We start from the raw sequence: 18,733 nt of genomic DNA on the forward strand, positions 1-18,733 counted from the left end.
GCGCCATCGGCGTTTGAAGCTCAACATGTCCAAGACAGAGCTTCTTGTCTTTCCTCCTAAGCCCACCCTTCAACTCTCCTTTTCTGTCTCTGTGGACAACATTTCTATTCAACCAGTCCAGCAAGTCTTGGTTTTATCTTTGACTCTTCTCTGTCGTTTATCCCTCAGATCCAGACCACAGCCAAGGCTTGTAGATTCTTTTTGTACAATATTGCCAAAATACGACCATATCTCTCCGCCTCTACTGCCAAGATCCTGGTCCATGCCCTAGTGATCTCACGACTTGATTACTGTAACGTCCTCCTGGCTGGGCTTCCTCTTTCTCACCTCTGTCCTTTAATCTCTGTTCAGCATTCAGCTGCACGCATTATCACTTCCACCCACCGCTCTGACCACATCTCTCCTGTATTGGCATCCCTTCACTGGCTCCCCCTCCCTTTCCGCATTTAATATAAGCTCCTGCTGTCGACATTTAAAGCCTTCCATGGACTGGCCCCTCCTTACTTATCAGACCTTCTTTCTCCTCACCTTCCCACTCGGGCCCTCCGTTCTGGTAGTCAAGGTCTGCTGTCTCAGCCCAGGATTTCCTCTGCCCCATCCCGGATTCGCCCCTTTTCACTTGCTGCCCCTCACTCCTAGAACCTTCTTCCCCCACAAGCAAGAGCCATCACTTCTTTAACCAGCTTCAAAATGGAGTTGAATACCATCCTGTTCAGAGAAGCCTTCCCAGGCATTGCATAATTTTCGCTTACTATTTGATGTTCTTTTGGTGCCTGTTTATCAAACCATTTCCTGTATTGCTATGTACTGTATATGCATTATCCTACTTGAGAGTATGTATTTTCCCTGGAAAATGATTAACCATCCATTATGAAGCCAAGCCCTCCCTCCAGTCCTCTGCCTTGGTCCAGGCCTTGGAGGTAGAGAGGAACTGCTGGACCTCTTACCCTTTCCCTCCACCACTCCCTTCTCCTTCTGTGTCATGTCTTTTTAGATTGTAAGCCGGAGGGCAGGGATCCGTCTAACTAAAAAGATTGCATGTACAGCGCTGTGTAAATTTACAGCGCTTCATAAATAAAGGTTAATAATAATAATAATAATAATCAAGCTGGGTACTCATTTTAGCGACCTTGGAAGGATGCAAGCATGAGTCAAGCCTGAGCCCTGGCTGGTATTGAACTCGCAACCTTGTGGTTTGTGAGTGAGTGGCTGCAGTACAAGCATTTAACCACTGTGCCACCAGGGCTCCTAGAAAGTTTAGCTTATTTTAATTTTGGGCCCTATCTACTTCCAAGTTTTGCAGGTCTGATCTACATATTAATTCTACAGACTAACACGGCTGTATCTTTGAATTCTACCATCATGAGTGACAAAACATTGATAAGATTTGTGACAACCCCTGGATAGTCAGAAAGGAAAGGTGAATAGGGGCACAGCCTGAGGTGAGGTGGAGGTGTGGTTCGTAACTGCTTTTGTGATGGGACTCACTTAATCTCCATTGCAAAAGAATATGAAGAAAGCCTGGGGGAGGATGGAATAAACAGTACACATTTAATATTTATTTACTATGATCTAGATCTCCCACATGTCTTCAGCCAGTTTGTCTTTCCCATATGAAAATTCATAGTGTTCCAAAGGTCATTGTGACCTCTTAAAAACATGCCTGATTCTAGATATCAAAATATGAAGCCCTAAATTAAGTGAGGGGATGTAAGGTTTACTAACAACAACTCCATTAAAATCTGGAGGCAATTTACTGCCTTACTGACATGAGATCCACTAGCCATCACAGATAGACTATTTGAGTGTAAGAAAGAAAAGGGAGTTATCTATGTCATATATACCAGCATGTAGTTTAACCTGCAGTCAGCCTGGAGATTCTGTTTCTGGGGTAAACACAGGACACTTCCAAAACTGACATGGAATCTGTGGTTGGTAGGGCAGCAGAGACTCCATATAACTATCACAACAATATTTCCACAGTTTGTAGAAACAGAAATATTGCAGAAGTCTTGTGGCATTTTATTCCTGTTCTAAAGGATAATTATGAAGCACCTGGTTGTTCCACACAATAAATGCTTGATTGACATTTCCTTGGAAATCATCTTTTAAGTGAAAACAAAACACATGCACACAGAGAAAACTGGTTTTACACCATGTGTGTATCTCTCTCTCTCTCTGTGTGTGTGTGTGTTTTTTAAAGCTCAAAGTGAAAACAAAAAGCAACGACTAAAAATGAACTTTGATCGTTGTTATGCATGTTTGAAGAACTAACAAACAGGATGCTTTGTTGTTTTTTTCTAGGAAAGGTATTGGAAGTCCAGGGGACTCTGACCCATGTTTTCATAACTGCCACGCTGTACATGAACACAGAAACCCAAAGCAGTGCACTTACATGAAAACCTACAGTTTCAGTGTTTTCTGAGAATCAGGATGCTGGGATATGAAATCTTCAACACTGTGTCAGTTGTGGGATACATCAAGAACTTAATGACTGTAAATGCAAATCCCCAGCAGTTACTAGACTGTAAATCTAGATTATAATATAGTAAGCAATGAACAGGATGCCAGCCAATACTATTTGCACAAAAATTATTTTCTGTGCAAAACTATTTTTTGTGAGAAAACATTGGATTTTGTATTTTTTAAAAAACATTTTTTCACAAAAGACCTCCCTGAAATACATGGGGGAAAAAAGGAATCTAAAAATATGTAAAATCATAGTCTAAACTAGCAGGTGAAAGAAAGAAAAAAAAATATTTGAATTGATTTATTCTGTCATGTGAGAATAAAATTTTGAAAAAATTGTACCCCTCATGGTGTACATGCTGCTCATCTAGCTTCATTATAGTATAATTTTCAACAAAAAATATTAATTCTTTCTGTGTCTTCAAAGTTATTCATATTACAAAAGCATGGATGATTTAGGCCACTGGGGACTTTTCCACATGGAGATCTATGTGCTTCCAGCCTGAAAATAGTTCAGCATCCCGAAAAAGCAAGCAAATTTGCTAATGCTTATCACATACAGAGCCCAAGAAGGAGTTAAAAACACATTACTTAGGCAAGAAAGTGGATCAAAGGCAAATTTGGATTTCAGATGGATGAGGACAAATTCCCTTGCTAGCTTGGTTGTTTTCCATCGAGCCTGAAATTGGCAGTGTTGAAACCCATTCTAAAGAAACCTTCCCTTCATCCCCTGGACAAAAACAATTATCGGCCAGTATCTCTTCTTCCCTTTTTGGGTAAGGTGATCAAGAGGGCGGTTGCACACCAGCTCCAAGCAGTCTTGGATGACAGCAATTATCATGATCCATTTCAAACTGGCTTCAGGTTGGGATATGGAGTGGAGACTGCCCTGGTTGCCTTGGTCAATGATCTCTGTCTGTGCATTGACAGGGGAAGTGTGGCCCTGTTGGTGCTCTTGGACATCTCAGCGGCCTTCGATACCATAGATCATGGTATCCTTCTGGAATGCCTGAGAGAGTTGGGAATCACTGGCTCTGCTTTGCAGTGGCTACTTTACTACCTCTCAGGCAGAGTCCAGATGGTGATGCTGGGGGACAGCTGCTCCTCTACGAGACAGCTGACATTTGGTGTCCTTCAAGGCGCCATTCTGTCCCCCATGCTGTTTAACATTTACACGAAGCCGCTGGGTGAGATTCATCTGGAGACATGGGGCGGGGTGTTATCAGTACACTGATGACACTCAAATTTATTTCTCTATGTCTCGGGCTGTTTCAGTGACCAAGGAGGGCATCTCCCCCCTGAATGTCTGCCTGAAGTCGGTAATGGATTGGATGAGGGAAAATAGACTTAAGCTGAATCCAAATAAAACAGAGGTACTCGTGATAGGTAACCCCAATCCGGGTATGGAGATAAGTTCGCCAGTTATAGATGGGGTTACACTTCCCCTAAAAGACTGTGTCCGCAGCTTGGGGGTTCTCCTGGATTCGTCGCTTCACCTGTCTTCTCAGATTGATGCGACAGCCAGGAGTGCCTGTTATCAGCTTTGGCTGATACGCCAGTTGCGCCCCTACCTGGAGCAGCGGGACCTAGAAACAGTCGTATATGCTCTAGTAACCTCTCACCTTGATTTCTGCAATGCGCTCTACATGGGGCAACCTTTGTGCCACATCCAGAAGCTCCAGTTGATACAAAACATGGCAGCCAGACTGGTCGCCGGAAAATCCAAGTTCGACCATATTACACCTATTTTAAAATCACTACATTGGCTGTCTGTTAGCTTCTGGGCACAGTACAAGGTGTTAGTTATCACCTATAAAGCCATACATGGCCTGGGTCCAGTCTACTTGAAGGAACGCATCCTCCCATACAATCCTTCCTGTACATGCCGATCCTCCGAGAAAAACCTCTTAGAATCTAGAAAGACCAGACTGGTGGTGGCCTCCTGGAGGTCCTTTTCTGTCACCGCTCCAAAAACTTGGAATGACCTGCCGGAAGAGATTCGCCAATGATCCTCACTCGAGGATTTTAAAAAGGCGACTAAAACCTTTCTCTTCCGGCAGGCTTTCCCCGATTGATAATGTCCAGAACCAATTGAATCCCCCTTTTATTATTTTTCTTATTTGTGATTTGTTTTTAACTTTGATGTATTGTTATGTATTTTTAAAACTTTTTTTACTGTTTAATTTTATAGTTGGGAGGGAGGGTTGGGTTGGGGTTTTGCGGGGCTTGTTGTTTTTATTGTTCTATATTGTATTTTCTTTGTTACCTGCCTCGATCCTCAATCGGAAGAGGCGGGATATAAATAAATATTTATTATTATTTATTATTATTATTGGAAATAATTTTTTTGTGCATGTTCCAAATTGTCATTTCCACAAGTGGACATACACACATGCTCCAGCGAGGGAAGGGAAACTGGGGAGGAAAATCCTCTTTGCTCTAGAAGCTGTTTCAGAGGAAGACATGTTTAAGTTTCCCTTTGCAAACTGCCATAAAACCACACACAAACGTGTGCACGCACATGCACACACACACACACACACACACACACACACACACTAGAGAGAAAGAAGATGGGGCTGGCCCATAAACTTGTCAGATTTCACAGAGGGCTGAAACTCCCAGATGCCCTCCTTTTCCAGGATATGTCCTCCATTTCTTCCTCCTATACAGGTTATCCAAAACGTCTTTTCTCTCTGCCTTCTACCACCAGCTGTTCCCTAATTAGAGGCTGCAGGAAGAGGAGAGCAGCCGTTCGAGGGAAAGAAGTGTGTGTATCCATTTAAGAACAAGTCTGTCTCCCTCTTCTTGGCACAGCAAGGGACCTTGAGAAATCTGGGAACAGGGAGAATCCGGGACATGGTTTTCAGACAGCTGCTATTACGTGAAGAGAGCGAATTCATGAATGTACTGGACATGCAAATACGGTATTTTTGTGGAAATGCTTATTCCCCAATTCACCTTTCTGTCTGGAGTCTGATCGGTTTGTGCACAATGTCATCTGAAAAGCAACTGTGAAATTGTCCCTAATGCCCTGGATGACCCTGCATTGTGACCAGTTTAACCTTCCAATTATCCTCATGTGAAAAAAGTCCCCAGTTGAATTTACATCTCCAAGTTTAAGGTTTAGACCATTGAAAAACAGCTATTACAAATATGCCTGCTCCTTACTTGGCCAGGGTTTCACCTAGCAACTGGCATTACTGCTGTGCATTTTGAAGAGTTTGCTCAAAGTTGTCATGGCACAGAACTCAGATGCCAACAAATTGTTGTGCTTAATTCCTCAATTTAATTAAACGGAGTAGTTTTCACTGCAATGCAGTTTGTTTATATAAATGCACTCATGTATTACATATATCAGAAATGGTTCTGAAGAGATACAAATCCCTCTTTGCCAGAGAGAGCAGTCTCAACTATCTTGAAGGTAATGAATGTGAATGTGATCCAGAAGAAACCTTTCTTTGAACTTGAGCATGGTGTTACTGGCCAGTCAGAAATATCTCCATCTTAAGAAAGATGCTCCAGTGATTGACTAATGTTCAGCTCCAGGTATTCTTGGATGAAACTGATCATTCTGCTACTAAGACTATCTGTTTGGCCTGTCATTTTGATCAGCTCACCCCATTCTTGCTGTTCCTTCATTAGCTGCCTATCTTTCTTGCTTTTTTTAGTATCTGCTTCCAGCATTGAACAGATAACTATGGAGTTTATCAGACAAGGGAAATTGGAAGTATAATCCAATGGCAATCCAAACACAATCATGGGGTTTCATGTTATTGCATGATAGACTACCACACACAATTTCAGGCAATGGCAAGCTATTTTGGGGCATTTGGAAGTCAGTTTGAATGCAATTTGAATTCACGTAAATTCACTGAACTAGCAAATTCATGTGAATGCGTTCTGGCCCCACTTTCTTTTCATGCGAAATTAAGAGAAATCCCTCCCGTGTGATAAATTCCTATGTATATATCCAGGTGATAAACCCAGTCTGCATAAATTTGCAACTTAAAGGGTCAGGTCTGCAGTTTTGCAGATGAGTGGGTGAGTTAGTGGGTGCTCAATAATAATAATAATAATAATAATAATAATAATAATAATAATATAAAACATACAGTACAATCATAAAATACAGTCAAAAAATCCAACAAACAGTTCAATAAATACATCAGTGGTTATTTACAGAGAAACATCATCGCAGATAAAAGGTAGTGTCTTAATCAGGTTCAGAGGGGTATGCCCACTGGAAGAGCTCTGTCTTGACTGCCTTCTTGAAGGCATCCAAAGTAGTAATTAGATGGATCTCTTCCGGCAGGCTATTCCACAGTTTAGGGGCAACCGCAGTAAAAGTTCTTTGGGAAGTTGTGTGCAATCTGGTAGTTTGTATTTCCAGTAAGTTTTTCCCTGAGGTTCTGAGAGTGCGGGGCGGATTGTGTAGGGAGAGGCATTCCCGCAAGTCACTTGGGCCCAAGCCATGTAGGGCAAGTACACCTTGTACTGTGCCCAGAAGTTGATTGGTAGCCAGTGAAGTGATTTTAATACCGGTGTAATATGGTCAAATCTAGAAGTATTAGTGACCAATCTGGCTGCCATATTTTGGACTAATTGAAGCTTCCGAACTTGGCACAAGGGTAGCCCTATGTAGAGCGCATTGCAGAAATCAAGATGTAGCTCTATTGTTAAAGGCCCAAGTGTCCTCAATAAAATAGATTACCTTCTGACAGCTAATTCTGGTAGGCCAGCTATGATCTTTACTGGTTAGAGTAACTGTCCTATAGTTATCTATATTCTGCTAGTCTGCACATTAAACTACTTCAAAGCACTGCAGGTGAGGTGGTTTTGGGGTCAGGTGAATCATCAATAAGTGCTCAAAACACAACTTGCGACTCCCAGCTGCTCCCAAAATATGTTGGGAAGTACAACCTGTCAGCTCTGCCAGCTTCCAGTCCATTTCAAAGTGCATATCAAAATGTTTGTGCATATCTGTATGGCTTGGGACCTGGATAGCCAAGAGAATATTTATACCAGGTTGTTTATACACAAAGAGCTATCTAGCCCTATTTCTGGATATGTCTCCTACAAAGGTTGAGGCTTAGGAGCCTTAGGACAACCTGATTTTCTTCTTTGTCAAAGTCAGAGGAATGCCCTTGGAAATCTGACTGGAACTGATTCTGGATTCATTTCAGAACCAAGTTAAAATGCAATCTTTCACTAAAGCTTTCAGGGCCTAGGGATCACAGACTGACAAAGCTGTACAGTTCTGACCTGATATACATGATTTCGGATTGTCTCAATGGTCTTAATTTGTTTAAATTCTTTCAAATGGTTTAAAATGCTCCTGAAATGTTTAATGCTTTTTGTCTGTTCCCTGATTTAAAATCTTTTGCTAAGAGGTGAAATATAAGTACCAATGTCAGGCACATCGATGTCATAGTATTTATGGATGTGAAAACTGGACAGTGGAGAGAGGTGATAGGTAAAAGACTAACTCATTTGAAATGTGGTGCTGGAGGAGAATTTTACAGATACTGCAGAGTACCAAAAGGACAAATAAATGGATTCTAGAGCAAATAGGTCTCACTAGAAGCTAAGGCAACTAAACTGAGACTGTCATACTTTGGACACATTATGAGATGGCATGATTCATTAGAAGAGATTATAATGCTCAATAAATGGAAGGCAGTAGGAAAAGAGGAAGACTGCATTACAGGTGGATTGATTCAATCACCGAAACCATGGCCCTGAGTTTGTAGCAGCTGAGCAGAACAGAGAAGCTGATGACAGACTTTTGCAGGTCTATCATTCATAGAGTTGCTGTAGTTGCTATTTTAATTAATCAGTGAAAAAATAAAGCAGACTTTTCAACAGTAACAACATGTTCACGCATCTTACCACAAGAAGGTTTGCTGACTGTCATCATTTTAAGGCACCTGGCAAAAATCTTTTTATTTTCTCTGGCTTTTAAGTTCTTTTAATATCTGCTGTAACTGTTTTTAGACTGACTTTCACAACTTTCTATTGGTTATTGGGTTTTTATAACACAATATTGTATACTGTAAACCACCCTGTAAATATGTAATTGAAGGAACAGGGTATAAAAATGTTTTGAATAAAATGTAGAAAAAGCACATAATTACAAATTAGGATAAACTACTTTGGAGCTTAGTCTGTTGATATAAGCCAATCCATATAGAACACCATCTGGAAGAACAGAAAGGTAGCTAATTTCCAGCTACAAAGACTAAAGCAAACTTTAAGCTGTAAATGTTGTTAACCACTTCAGTCAGCTCACTGCCCAAACTTAGCACCCACTGAATTAGTTATGCCTTATTTGTTGTGGCGGGTAAGAGTGCCTTGGAGGAGCTCAGAAAGAATTGGCTCACCAAGGACTAGTAGTCAATATATGTAGACATTTTATAGCATTTTCCACAAAGTTGCAACATTTTAAAATTCTCATGGGTATTCTAGAGATCTGAGAGCAACCATGGTGTAGTGATTTATTTGATCATTGGACTATGACTCTGGATACCAGGGTTCAAATCCCCACTCAGTCATGGAAACCATTGGCTGATGTTGGGGAAGTCACACTTTCTCAACCTCAGAAGAAGGCAAAGCTAAAACCCATTTGAACAAAACTTGCCAAGAAATCTCCATGATAGGTTCAACTTAGGGTCACCATAAATCAGAAATGACTGGAAGGTACACAACAACAAAAACAACATGCTATACGTGACATAATATCACATACAGAGGGGCCAAAGGTCCTAAAATATAATCAGCAGGTTATATGAAATGCATGAAGGAGGCAAGAACAATATTGACAAAGGACTGGCAAAGATGAAGATTTTATTGCTTTGTGCATCTTATTTTTGCCTGGCATTTCCCAGGCTTCTCTATTCTATCAGTTTGAAAAGAATTAAAACTGTTCACAAACTTTTTTGGCTTTCAGTCAGGACTGAAAAGACACAAAAATGATTTCAAGCAGCCAAGATGTATTAGCAGCCATGGGAAGAGAGAAGAAAATCTTTGTGGGGGGAGGGAGAAACAGCCTTTGTGAATTTTCACCCCTCAAATCCTGAAATGGGAAGGGAGGGAGGGAGGGAGGATAACAGAACTCAGAACAGTTGACTTTTGGGAGCACAAGCTCTCTGGATTGTTGTTGTTGTTATGTTTATTTTTATCTCAACTTCCACCCAGTACAGGGACTCATGGTGGATACCTACCTTTCCTACTGAGGATAAGAAAATCTGAGAATATGATTTACATTCCTAACATTCCTATATGGCTTACATCCTCATAAGTCCATTTTTGAACATGAAGATGTCCTTGCTCATGCTGGAAATGGACTGGAAATAAAACTGCCAAACCAAGCCAATTGGATGGTTTGGTTTGGTTTTCATTCCTAATACTCATATGGAGGACTATTTATTATAGGTGGCTCATAGTACATTGGGAAGATTTTCCCTTCTATCCACAGCTATGACCCCATCCCATCAAATGGCCCCCATGAAACAATTAGCTTTGCAAAAAGCTTCCTGCTGACTGACTTGATACCAATGGGAGACAATTTTCCAGATCATTTCCCACATTTAACCTTCTCCTGAGTGGCAATTCTCCCCACAAATCACTCCATACTGTGAGAAGACTTGGTATAATCCTCCCATCAACACCAGTGGGTGATTTTTATTCCCAGGTCTGGTTCCTGTGGAACACACATCTAAATAAGGAGGCTATGGGCTCCATAGGCTCCTGATTTCCCACCCATGATATAGTGGAAAATTGCAATACCTGGTGTTATTGTAATTTTACTTATTCATTTTGCTCTGTTTAGATCCCATAAATTCAGACCTGTGACCTCCCTGACTGAGTCTATCCATCTGGCATGTAGTCTTCCTCTTTTTCTACTGCCCTCTACCTTCCCTAATGTTGTTGTTGTTGTGTGCCTTCAAGTCATTTCTGACTTATGGTGATCCTAAAGCAAAGCTATCATAGGATTTTGTTGGCAGTAACAGTTTATTCATCATCATTATGATTATTATTATTATTAACCTTTGTTTATGAAGCACTGTAAATTTACACAGCACTGTACATGCAATCTTTTTAGTTAGACGGTTCCCTGCCCTCGGGCTTACAATCTAAAAAGACATGACACAGAAGGAGAAGGGAGTGGTGGAGGGAAAGGGTAAGAGGTCCAGCAGTTCCTCTCTACCTCCGAGGCCTGGACCAAGGCAGATGGACTGGAGGGAGGGCTTGGCTTCAAAATGGAAGGTTAATCTTCATCCAGCGAAAATATATACTCTCAAGTAGGATAATACAAATACAATACATAGCAATACAGGAAATGGTTTGATAAACAGGCACTAAAAGAACATCAGATGGTAAGCAACAATTATGCAATGTCTGGGAAGGCTTCTCTGAACAGGATGGTTTTCAACTCCATTTTGAAGCTAGTTAAAGAAGTGATGGCTCTTGCTTGTGGGGAAAGAAGGTTCCAGGAGTGAGGGGCAGCAAGTGAAAAGGGGCGAATCCGGGATGGGGCAGAGGAAATCCTGGGCTGAGACAGCAGACCTTGACTACCAGAACGGAGGGCCCTGGTGGGAAGGTGAGGAGAAAGAAGGTCTGATAAGTAAAGAGGGGCCAGTCCATGGAAGGCTTTAAATGTCGACAGCAGGAGCTTATACTGAATGCGGAAAGGGAGGGGGAGCCAGTGACAACCAAATACAGGTTATAGCCATAAAATTACAAAAATAATTAAAACCCTTTAAAACTTCCACAGTCAATTAGCACTATAACATAGAGCAATATGTTTACACTAAAAATACAAAAATATTTCATACAAAAACATCACAATTTTCCATACTCTATTCAAATTAATATAATCTGTTTAGTGCAGATTCCCATGCGGGCCTTTATCCTCAAAGTCTAATCTAAGTTTAGCTGCTTTCACAGCAAATCTAGCAGTGTTAAACATAACAGACTTAGTTGTTTTAGCTAACAAGTAAGTGATTTTCTCCAAGTCATTTTGGTTAGCTACAAGTTCTCTTCAGAAACTTATCTCTTGGGGTTTTATGTATCTTAGAATGTAGCATATAGTGTATGGTGTGTTCAATATTCCCACTTCCACAAATGCAAGTATGCTGCTCCTTGGGAATCTTTTTATATTTCCCTTCAATGTAGTTGGTTTTCATTGTCTGGAATCATAGGGCTATAAAAGCCATAGGATTTTGTTGGCAAGATTTGTTCAGAGGAGGTTTGCCATTCCCTTCTGAGAGCATGTGACTTGCCCAGGGTTACCAAGTGACCCTGCTGAAACAGTGTACTTTTTCTGTCCCTGGCTGGTAACTGGCTTCCAAGGACACTAACATTAAATACGTAAAAACACAATGAACATTAAAAATGTAAAAGTTTCACTGAGATTGGGAACCAAAAGTGGGCAGAGTAGACAGGAAAATGACTACACAGAGAGAGGGAGATAGGGAGAGGAGAGACTGATTCTTGGCTTATTGAGACCCCCTCTCTTAATTACTAAGTTCATCATCAGTTTCTGAAAAGGCAAAATGGGCCTTTTAATGTGGCAAGCATTAACCAGCCTGGTTAATGGCACAACAAGCCTACAATAACTGACTATAGGTGCAAATCCTGCACCTCAAATTTCCCGAACTTCACGAAGGAGCAGTAAAAGCATGGATACTTCACAAGAGAGATTGTTACACACCTTCATAGTTTCCTAGTAATCTTGGACAAAGGAAGGGATTGTCAATTTGCCCTCTCTGTGTCTTGGCCTTGGACTATGTTCATCTTTCACATCTATTTGCAAAATATTTCATCAAGTGGATGCAGACCTAATCCCTTTCACATTGTAGTTAATTTCTGCAAATTTCCAAAGGCCCACAATTCCAAAATCAAAACTCTTTTATCGGTAAAAGAAAAGGTTATAAACACTTTGGGATTTATTGTGAAATAGACATGATTCATTTTTACATGGTTTTGCTTTTTCTCTCATAAGAGCATATATTAGTTGCTTATAGTTTTGTTTCCTTTTCCGATCTGCATGTACAAGAAAATAATCAATTTTTATAGTTCTCCTTTAAATATTGGTCTGAGCTTCAGGGTAGGTAATGGAAAATTCATACTTCTCTGATCCCATCTGATCTTGGAAGCTCCACTCCAAACATGCATCTGAGAAAGTAGGCTCAAGTCTATAAAAGCTCATGCTACCAACTTCTTTCTTTTACTCCTCAGATGCATGTTTGGAGTGGAGAATCCAGAAACAGACCTATATTAGCTGGTTGTGTATGGGAATGTTGTGTGTGAGACTTCTTTGGAGATTATTGCACTACATTTTTCAACCGATCCGGGCATTGCCTGGGAATGGGCTTGCATGGGTGAAAACGTGTGTTATCACACAGCAAAACACCACTGATGCCACTGGGAGACTACAAGCTGTCTCCAAGCCGTGCTTAGCCTGCCCATTTTGCAAGGATGGAAAGCTTCCATATTTCAAAATCAGTGGGCTAAGCATGGCTGGGGAACAGCATGTAGTCTCCCAGTAGTATTGGTGGCATTTTGCTGTACACTAATACCCGTTTTCACCTGTTCCCCAGCTGCACAGGTCGGGTGAAAAATGAAGTGCGATAAACTCCTTTCTTTCTTTCTTTCTTTCTTTCTTTCTTTTCTTTCTTTCAGTTAGTCTCAAAAATGCTATGAGATCCTTCTGCATACTGATTGCCCAGACTAATATAGCTATTCTTTTGCTACACAAGATACAAGTTCATGCAGCAAGACAAAGCTATCATAGTTTGTACAATTTACACAAAAATATTTCTCACAAATGTGAGAACTCTCATTGATACTGTCTGAAAATATCTTAACAACTCACACAAGGGGTAAGATTTTGTGATTTCTTATTTTTGTGAACAAGAAAGAGGCACATAAAGATTTCTATCCCTACCAGTAAAAAACATGATTATGTTTGGGGTGTGTGTTAGGAAGAGAAAGAGAAAGAGTAAGAGAGAGAGAGAGAGAGAGAGAGAGAGAGAGGGAGGGAGAGAGGGAGAGAGAGAGAAACTCAGAACAGCATTGTCTCACTTAATCCATTAAAATGTTATTGGTAATTAGCTAAATATAATCTCCTGTTTTGGACCTGTTGCTCACCTTACAGGTTCAGATCTGATGCCAGATATTAAATCATAAGTAACCATCAATCACAACCCCACTCCCAAAATATGTCACAATGGCAACATCAGTTTTAACACCATCATCCAGACTGTTCAAGATAGGTAATGACATATAAATCATAAATCAGATTCTACTCCATGAATAAATCTACAAAACCTATAATTTTGTGTTCTGAACTGACAACCATGATTATTTTTCCTTGGCACAATTTTATTCTTGCACTAGTCAACATTTTCAGTGACTTTTGCTTCCATTTAGTGTTAGGAAGAATATAACCATCTGTTTTTAGGTGTAATTTTTTTTGTCTCTGTAACTGAGCCCTTATTGGTGCTCATATATAGAAAGAGACAGCTATAGATAAAATACGGATATACAGTACTGTAGTTATAGAAATGTTGGTATTTCTAGCTGTATCTGTCTGTAGCTATATCATATCTATAATGAAGGCAAGAATTCTTGTCTAAGTAAGCCTTCAATGTGTATCTCATGAGGACTGCATTTTGGGGATGGTCTTAATTATTATTATTGATAATGCAGTGTCACTTTATACCATATCTCCATAAGAGATAGACGGATTTCTAAAGTATGGTAAGACAGAAAGAAACAAGCAAGGAACTCTGAAAGGACTAGATCCAATTGATAGTCCTAACCATTGAATCAACTACTGAATGATACATAGATTCCATTTATTCATTTCACCTTGTGCTGTAAGAGCGAGTCTAGTCCTGTGAGCTGTGTCACTAGGGGATGTGCCAGAAAGATCAAGCTAAATTGAGCTTTATGCTACCCTGTTCTCACTGATCATCCAATTGAGTTTTCATCCTATGAATAACTCACTTCACTGTATCTAGCAAACCTAATGTAAATGCTCATAATGTAAATGAAGTCGTGGCATTGTTTCAACCTAACTCAGCAGATAGGCTTATTCTCTCTCCAGTCTCCCATGTTGTCCTCTGCAGGCACATAATTAATATATTTCTGAATGATGTTGGTTAGCAATCATACTTTTGTTTACTCATAAAACCTTTATGTTTATTATTTTTCTAACTCTAAATAAACATTTTCAGTCTTACGTATCTGCTCATCATCTTTGGAAGCATAATAGCGCATCTATAATCTTACTGAAACTGTCTATAATGAAAAGAGACTAAGAATGTTGTTAAGGCACATTGGTTATATCTCTAGACATTTGGCTGAGAAAAAATATTGAAGCTATGAAAATGTAGCTCTGTTCTTCTAATCAACTTTTTCCAGTTCCAGCCAAGACTCAATATCATGTTCCAGGCAAGAGTTGTTCCAGACTAACACCCCCAGTCTTCTCTTTCTCTTAAGATCTATTTACTTCTACTGATCTATTTTACATAATTTACACTTTCTCAACATTGGTAATTTATCAGTTTATCACACTAGCAAGATCCTGTGGGAAAATGGCGGGAAAATGGGAGTTAAACGAGATTTAAAGTACATTGGAATTTAAACAAAACTTGCAAATTTGGAGAGTTTATCACACTAGGGGATTGCCCACGTGAAATATCATGAAGTTAATCCGAATGCAAGGCAGGTTGTTCTGAAAGTAAAAACCTGCTGGTTTTCTCTGCTTTGCATTTGGATTAACTTCATGTTATTTCACATTAACCGTGATGTTGTGCGATAAACTTGGGGTATTTCCAAGTTCTTTTTGCTTTAAATATTGTTTAACTCCTGTTTTCCCACTGGATATCGCTAGTGTGATAAAGTTCTGTGTCTAGATTACAAATGTCTAAATGTATCTGAGGAAGTAGACTGAACTGTACAAAAGCTCATGCTGCCAACTTCATTATTTCGGTTAGTCTCAAAGGTGCTATAAGATATCTCTACATACATAGTCTAATTACTAATTCATCAGATACAGTTGGAATTCTCATTCAGTTCAGTGACGTTATGGAACTTCTCATTCTCTGCAGAACAAGAATGCAAAATATGGAGCTCATGTTGAATGATAGGGAATTAAACTAAAGAGATTCACTCAGGCCTGTTTGTGGGTTAAGAACACCCACTCTGTTTCTAAAGAATCTTACCAACGTAACCCTCCCAAAATGTGTTTCTGAAGAAGTGTGCCACCACTATGGGGAAATATTAGCATATCAAATACTCTTTTACTGGGTTTGGACAGGAATTTTAAATTAGTCCTGCCTAGTCTTTTCAGGACTGCTGTAGACATATTGCAAGTCAAATTGCTGCACTCCAACTATTGCTGTATTTTCAACAGTAGCAAACAGCTTTGCTAAAAGTCATATTGAGATATTATTTTTTTGAATGATTTACTGAATGATATTACATTTAAGGTTCTGCAAGGGGGATTTTTAGAGGCTATGTTTGTGCCCACAAGATTAAAATTGTTTATAATGTTAAGTGCAAAAAATGCACAAAGCAGAAAATATCTGTATAAAAGGGAGAACTATGTTACTTAAAACTGGCATTTATCAAAGGCCTGTCAAAAATTTATAAGTTCTGGCATAAGACAAAAGATCAAAGCTTTATTTGACCTCTGGCATAGGGAAATGGACCAGGTAGTGAACACAATCTTAATGTCTTTTCCTACTGAGCAGAGTCCAGTGACCTTTTTGGTTTTCTAGGGATATGAAACAAGTGAGATTACCAGAGTGATATTAGTGGAAAACACTGAATGAATCTGACTGAGCGTTGAGTAGAACCCTTTTAAAGGTCTTTTCTACTGCATCTTGACAGAATCATTTAATGGAACTGTTTCAGGTGGCCAAAGTCATATTATGCAGTGGCCCAAAAGAAGAGACTGCTAACTGCTTCATGGCAAATTGTGACTATACACAATACTACATGGATAACATGGCTATGACCCATTATGACTCAGATCCTGTAGTTGTTATAGATTCAGTGGATGTAACTTTGGCATTCACTGGTCTACTAGTTTTGATTTGTAATATCTGGGGATGTGGATAAAAGTCTTACATGGGTGCCCCTCTGTGTTTGTGCAATGACCTTTTCTAGCATCTATAACCACATGGAAGGGGGCACTTGCTGAATAGTTAAGAAGAATAGTGAATTCCTGTTTGCAGAAAGGCAGTATTCTAGCCTCAAATGTTCCCCCTGCAGAACCTCACCAACCTTGAGAATTTTGGTGAATCTTCCATATTTCATTCCTGGACAAGGGATGTGTGGTAGGCTCTTAGCTCCAGAGATAAAATAAAAAAAATAAAAGGGTTGGCTATATACTATGATGTTCTATTTGACTTAAGACCAGGCTACTTGAAATACCATATATAAGATTGGAGTTAGAGCTATTCAGGGATAGTGCTTCTGCTACCCTCACAGTCATTAAGGAGGAAACGCATTCTCTACAATTGACCTGTTTCTCCTCCCACAATGGAATTTCCTGAATTCACTGTCTTGACAAATCAAATACAAAATAAATGCAATATACATGGGTGAAGAAAATAACATGCTATGACAATCAGATGCCTTTCACCACCTGGGGATCATCCTTGCAAAAACATGATGAAGTATTAACTTAATGTGACCCTCAAAAACATGTTTGGTGTTGATGCTGGCAAGCTTTCTTAGTATGCAGTTCCAGGCTATGGAACTCCTTACCAAGCAGGCTGGGTTAGGCGCCCTCTGTTAACTTTCAAAGTATTATAGTTAGCAAGCAAAGTGTTTTTGATGTGGTTGTTGTTGTGACTATCACTGTCTTTGTTGTTGTTGTTGTTGCTATTATATAGACAAGTTTGGTTTAAAGACAACGGCCAATAAGAAGATAGAAATCAGGTTCATAAAGTTGCCCATTGACCAATGGGATCCTCTGCAGGATGTATTTATATTTAAATAACAGTAGCTCTTGCTAAGCATTCAGCCATACATTTAAGATAGTTTGTGAAAATGTGTGTCTTCTGTTTTGGTGATGTGGTATTGGCCAACCTAGTCACATTAAAGCATATAGCTTAGTGTGAACAACAAAAGAACAACAAAAGAAACTACTTTTGTTCCATACCTCCTTCAGTGGTCATGAAATTTTGTTCTTCCTTCACTCATCCATTGTTATCATCTCACCTGGGCCTCTTTCAGATGTATAACCCATGTTTCAAATAAATCATCAGGTCTTACAATACCAAAAAACATCATAAAACAACCAATACAATGAAAGGCACTAAACCCCCGAAAATCTATAAAAACAGCAAATAACATTTCAGCTCCTGTACAGAGGAACATCTCTGTGGGCCATAAGTCTCTAAAATTGCTTAACATGCCTATGTCAGGAGATAAAAAATTATGTGGCCACAGTGCTACAGATATTTGGAATTTAATTAGATATATTATCATCAGAGCTGTTTGACAGTGAAATATTCTTCCTCTGAGTGTGATGGAATGGAGTTTTTTTTTTTAAAATAGGGGCTGGATGGTTATCTGTCAGGAGGGTTTTGACTAGTGTTCCAGCTTGGCAGGGGATTGGACTCTGTGGTCTCCTCCATTCCATCTCTACAATTCTATGATTTATAATACAGGTGGATCAATAGCCAAAATATGTATTCCTGGCAACATCAGCATTAAAGCTGGTTCATACCGGTGTGGTCATTACTTGATGACTAATATGAAATGGTGACCTGCTATTTCTTAGGTTTTATGTTATAGGATGAGATTTCATTTTATCCGATTCTCACGTCATCTCAAATTTATTTCATTTTTTTCCTGTGGAATTTACATCCAACTGTGAATGGACTAATGTTTTAGAAACAAGTGGTTAGAAATAAAGGAATGAACTTGCATGGCAGAACTGGTCGTTAACATTCTACTTTTTCCTTTCTTGCAGTTCTAAAGTGGACACTAACTTGAATGAGCTAATTCATTATTCTGATCACTTAAATAAAGCATGTTGATTAATCTTCAAAGAGCTCTCTCCCTTTCACTCTGTCCTGTAATTTAAATCTTGAATTCTGAAGGGTGTATTCCACCAGGTGAGGCTAAGATTTATTATCTTTATTCTTTATTTTGACACATTTCTAATGCTTAAGGCTACTTGTTGGAAAACATTTCAGACATGAAAACTATCAAACAGTTTCAGATGAGAGCCATA

The 18,733-nt window shown here is 39.5% G+C and overlaps 1 protein-coding gene across 1 annotated transcript in view; it reads right to left on the reverse strand.

Annotated features, from left to right (window-relative positions):
- The window catches only part of SNAI2 (snail family transcriptional repressor 2), a 79,758-nt gene extending 62,046 nt beyond the window's left edge, over positions 1-17,712 (reverse strand). Inside the window, exon 1 of the mRNA XM_089518858.1 lies at positions 17,654-17,712. Within this exon, the coding sequence (XP_089374984.1) occupies positions 17,654-17,669 (16 nt within the window). The 5' untranslated portion in view covers positions 17,670-17,712. The remainder of the gene's footprint in view (positions 1-17,653) is intronic.
- Positions 17,713-18,733: the final 1,021 nt, after the last annotated feature.

The sequence above is a fragment of the Sceloporus occidentalis genome, unplaced genomic scaffold, assembly GCF_023333645.1.
Source record: "Sceloporus occidentalis isolate IW3139 unplaced genomic scaffold, rSceOcc1.0.p SCAF_3, whole genome shotgun sequence".
NCBI lineage: Eukaryota > Metazoa > Chordata > Lepidosauria > Squamata > Phrynosomatidae > Sceloporus > Sceloporus occidentalis.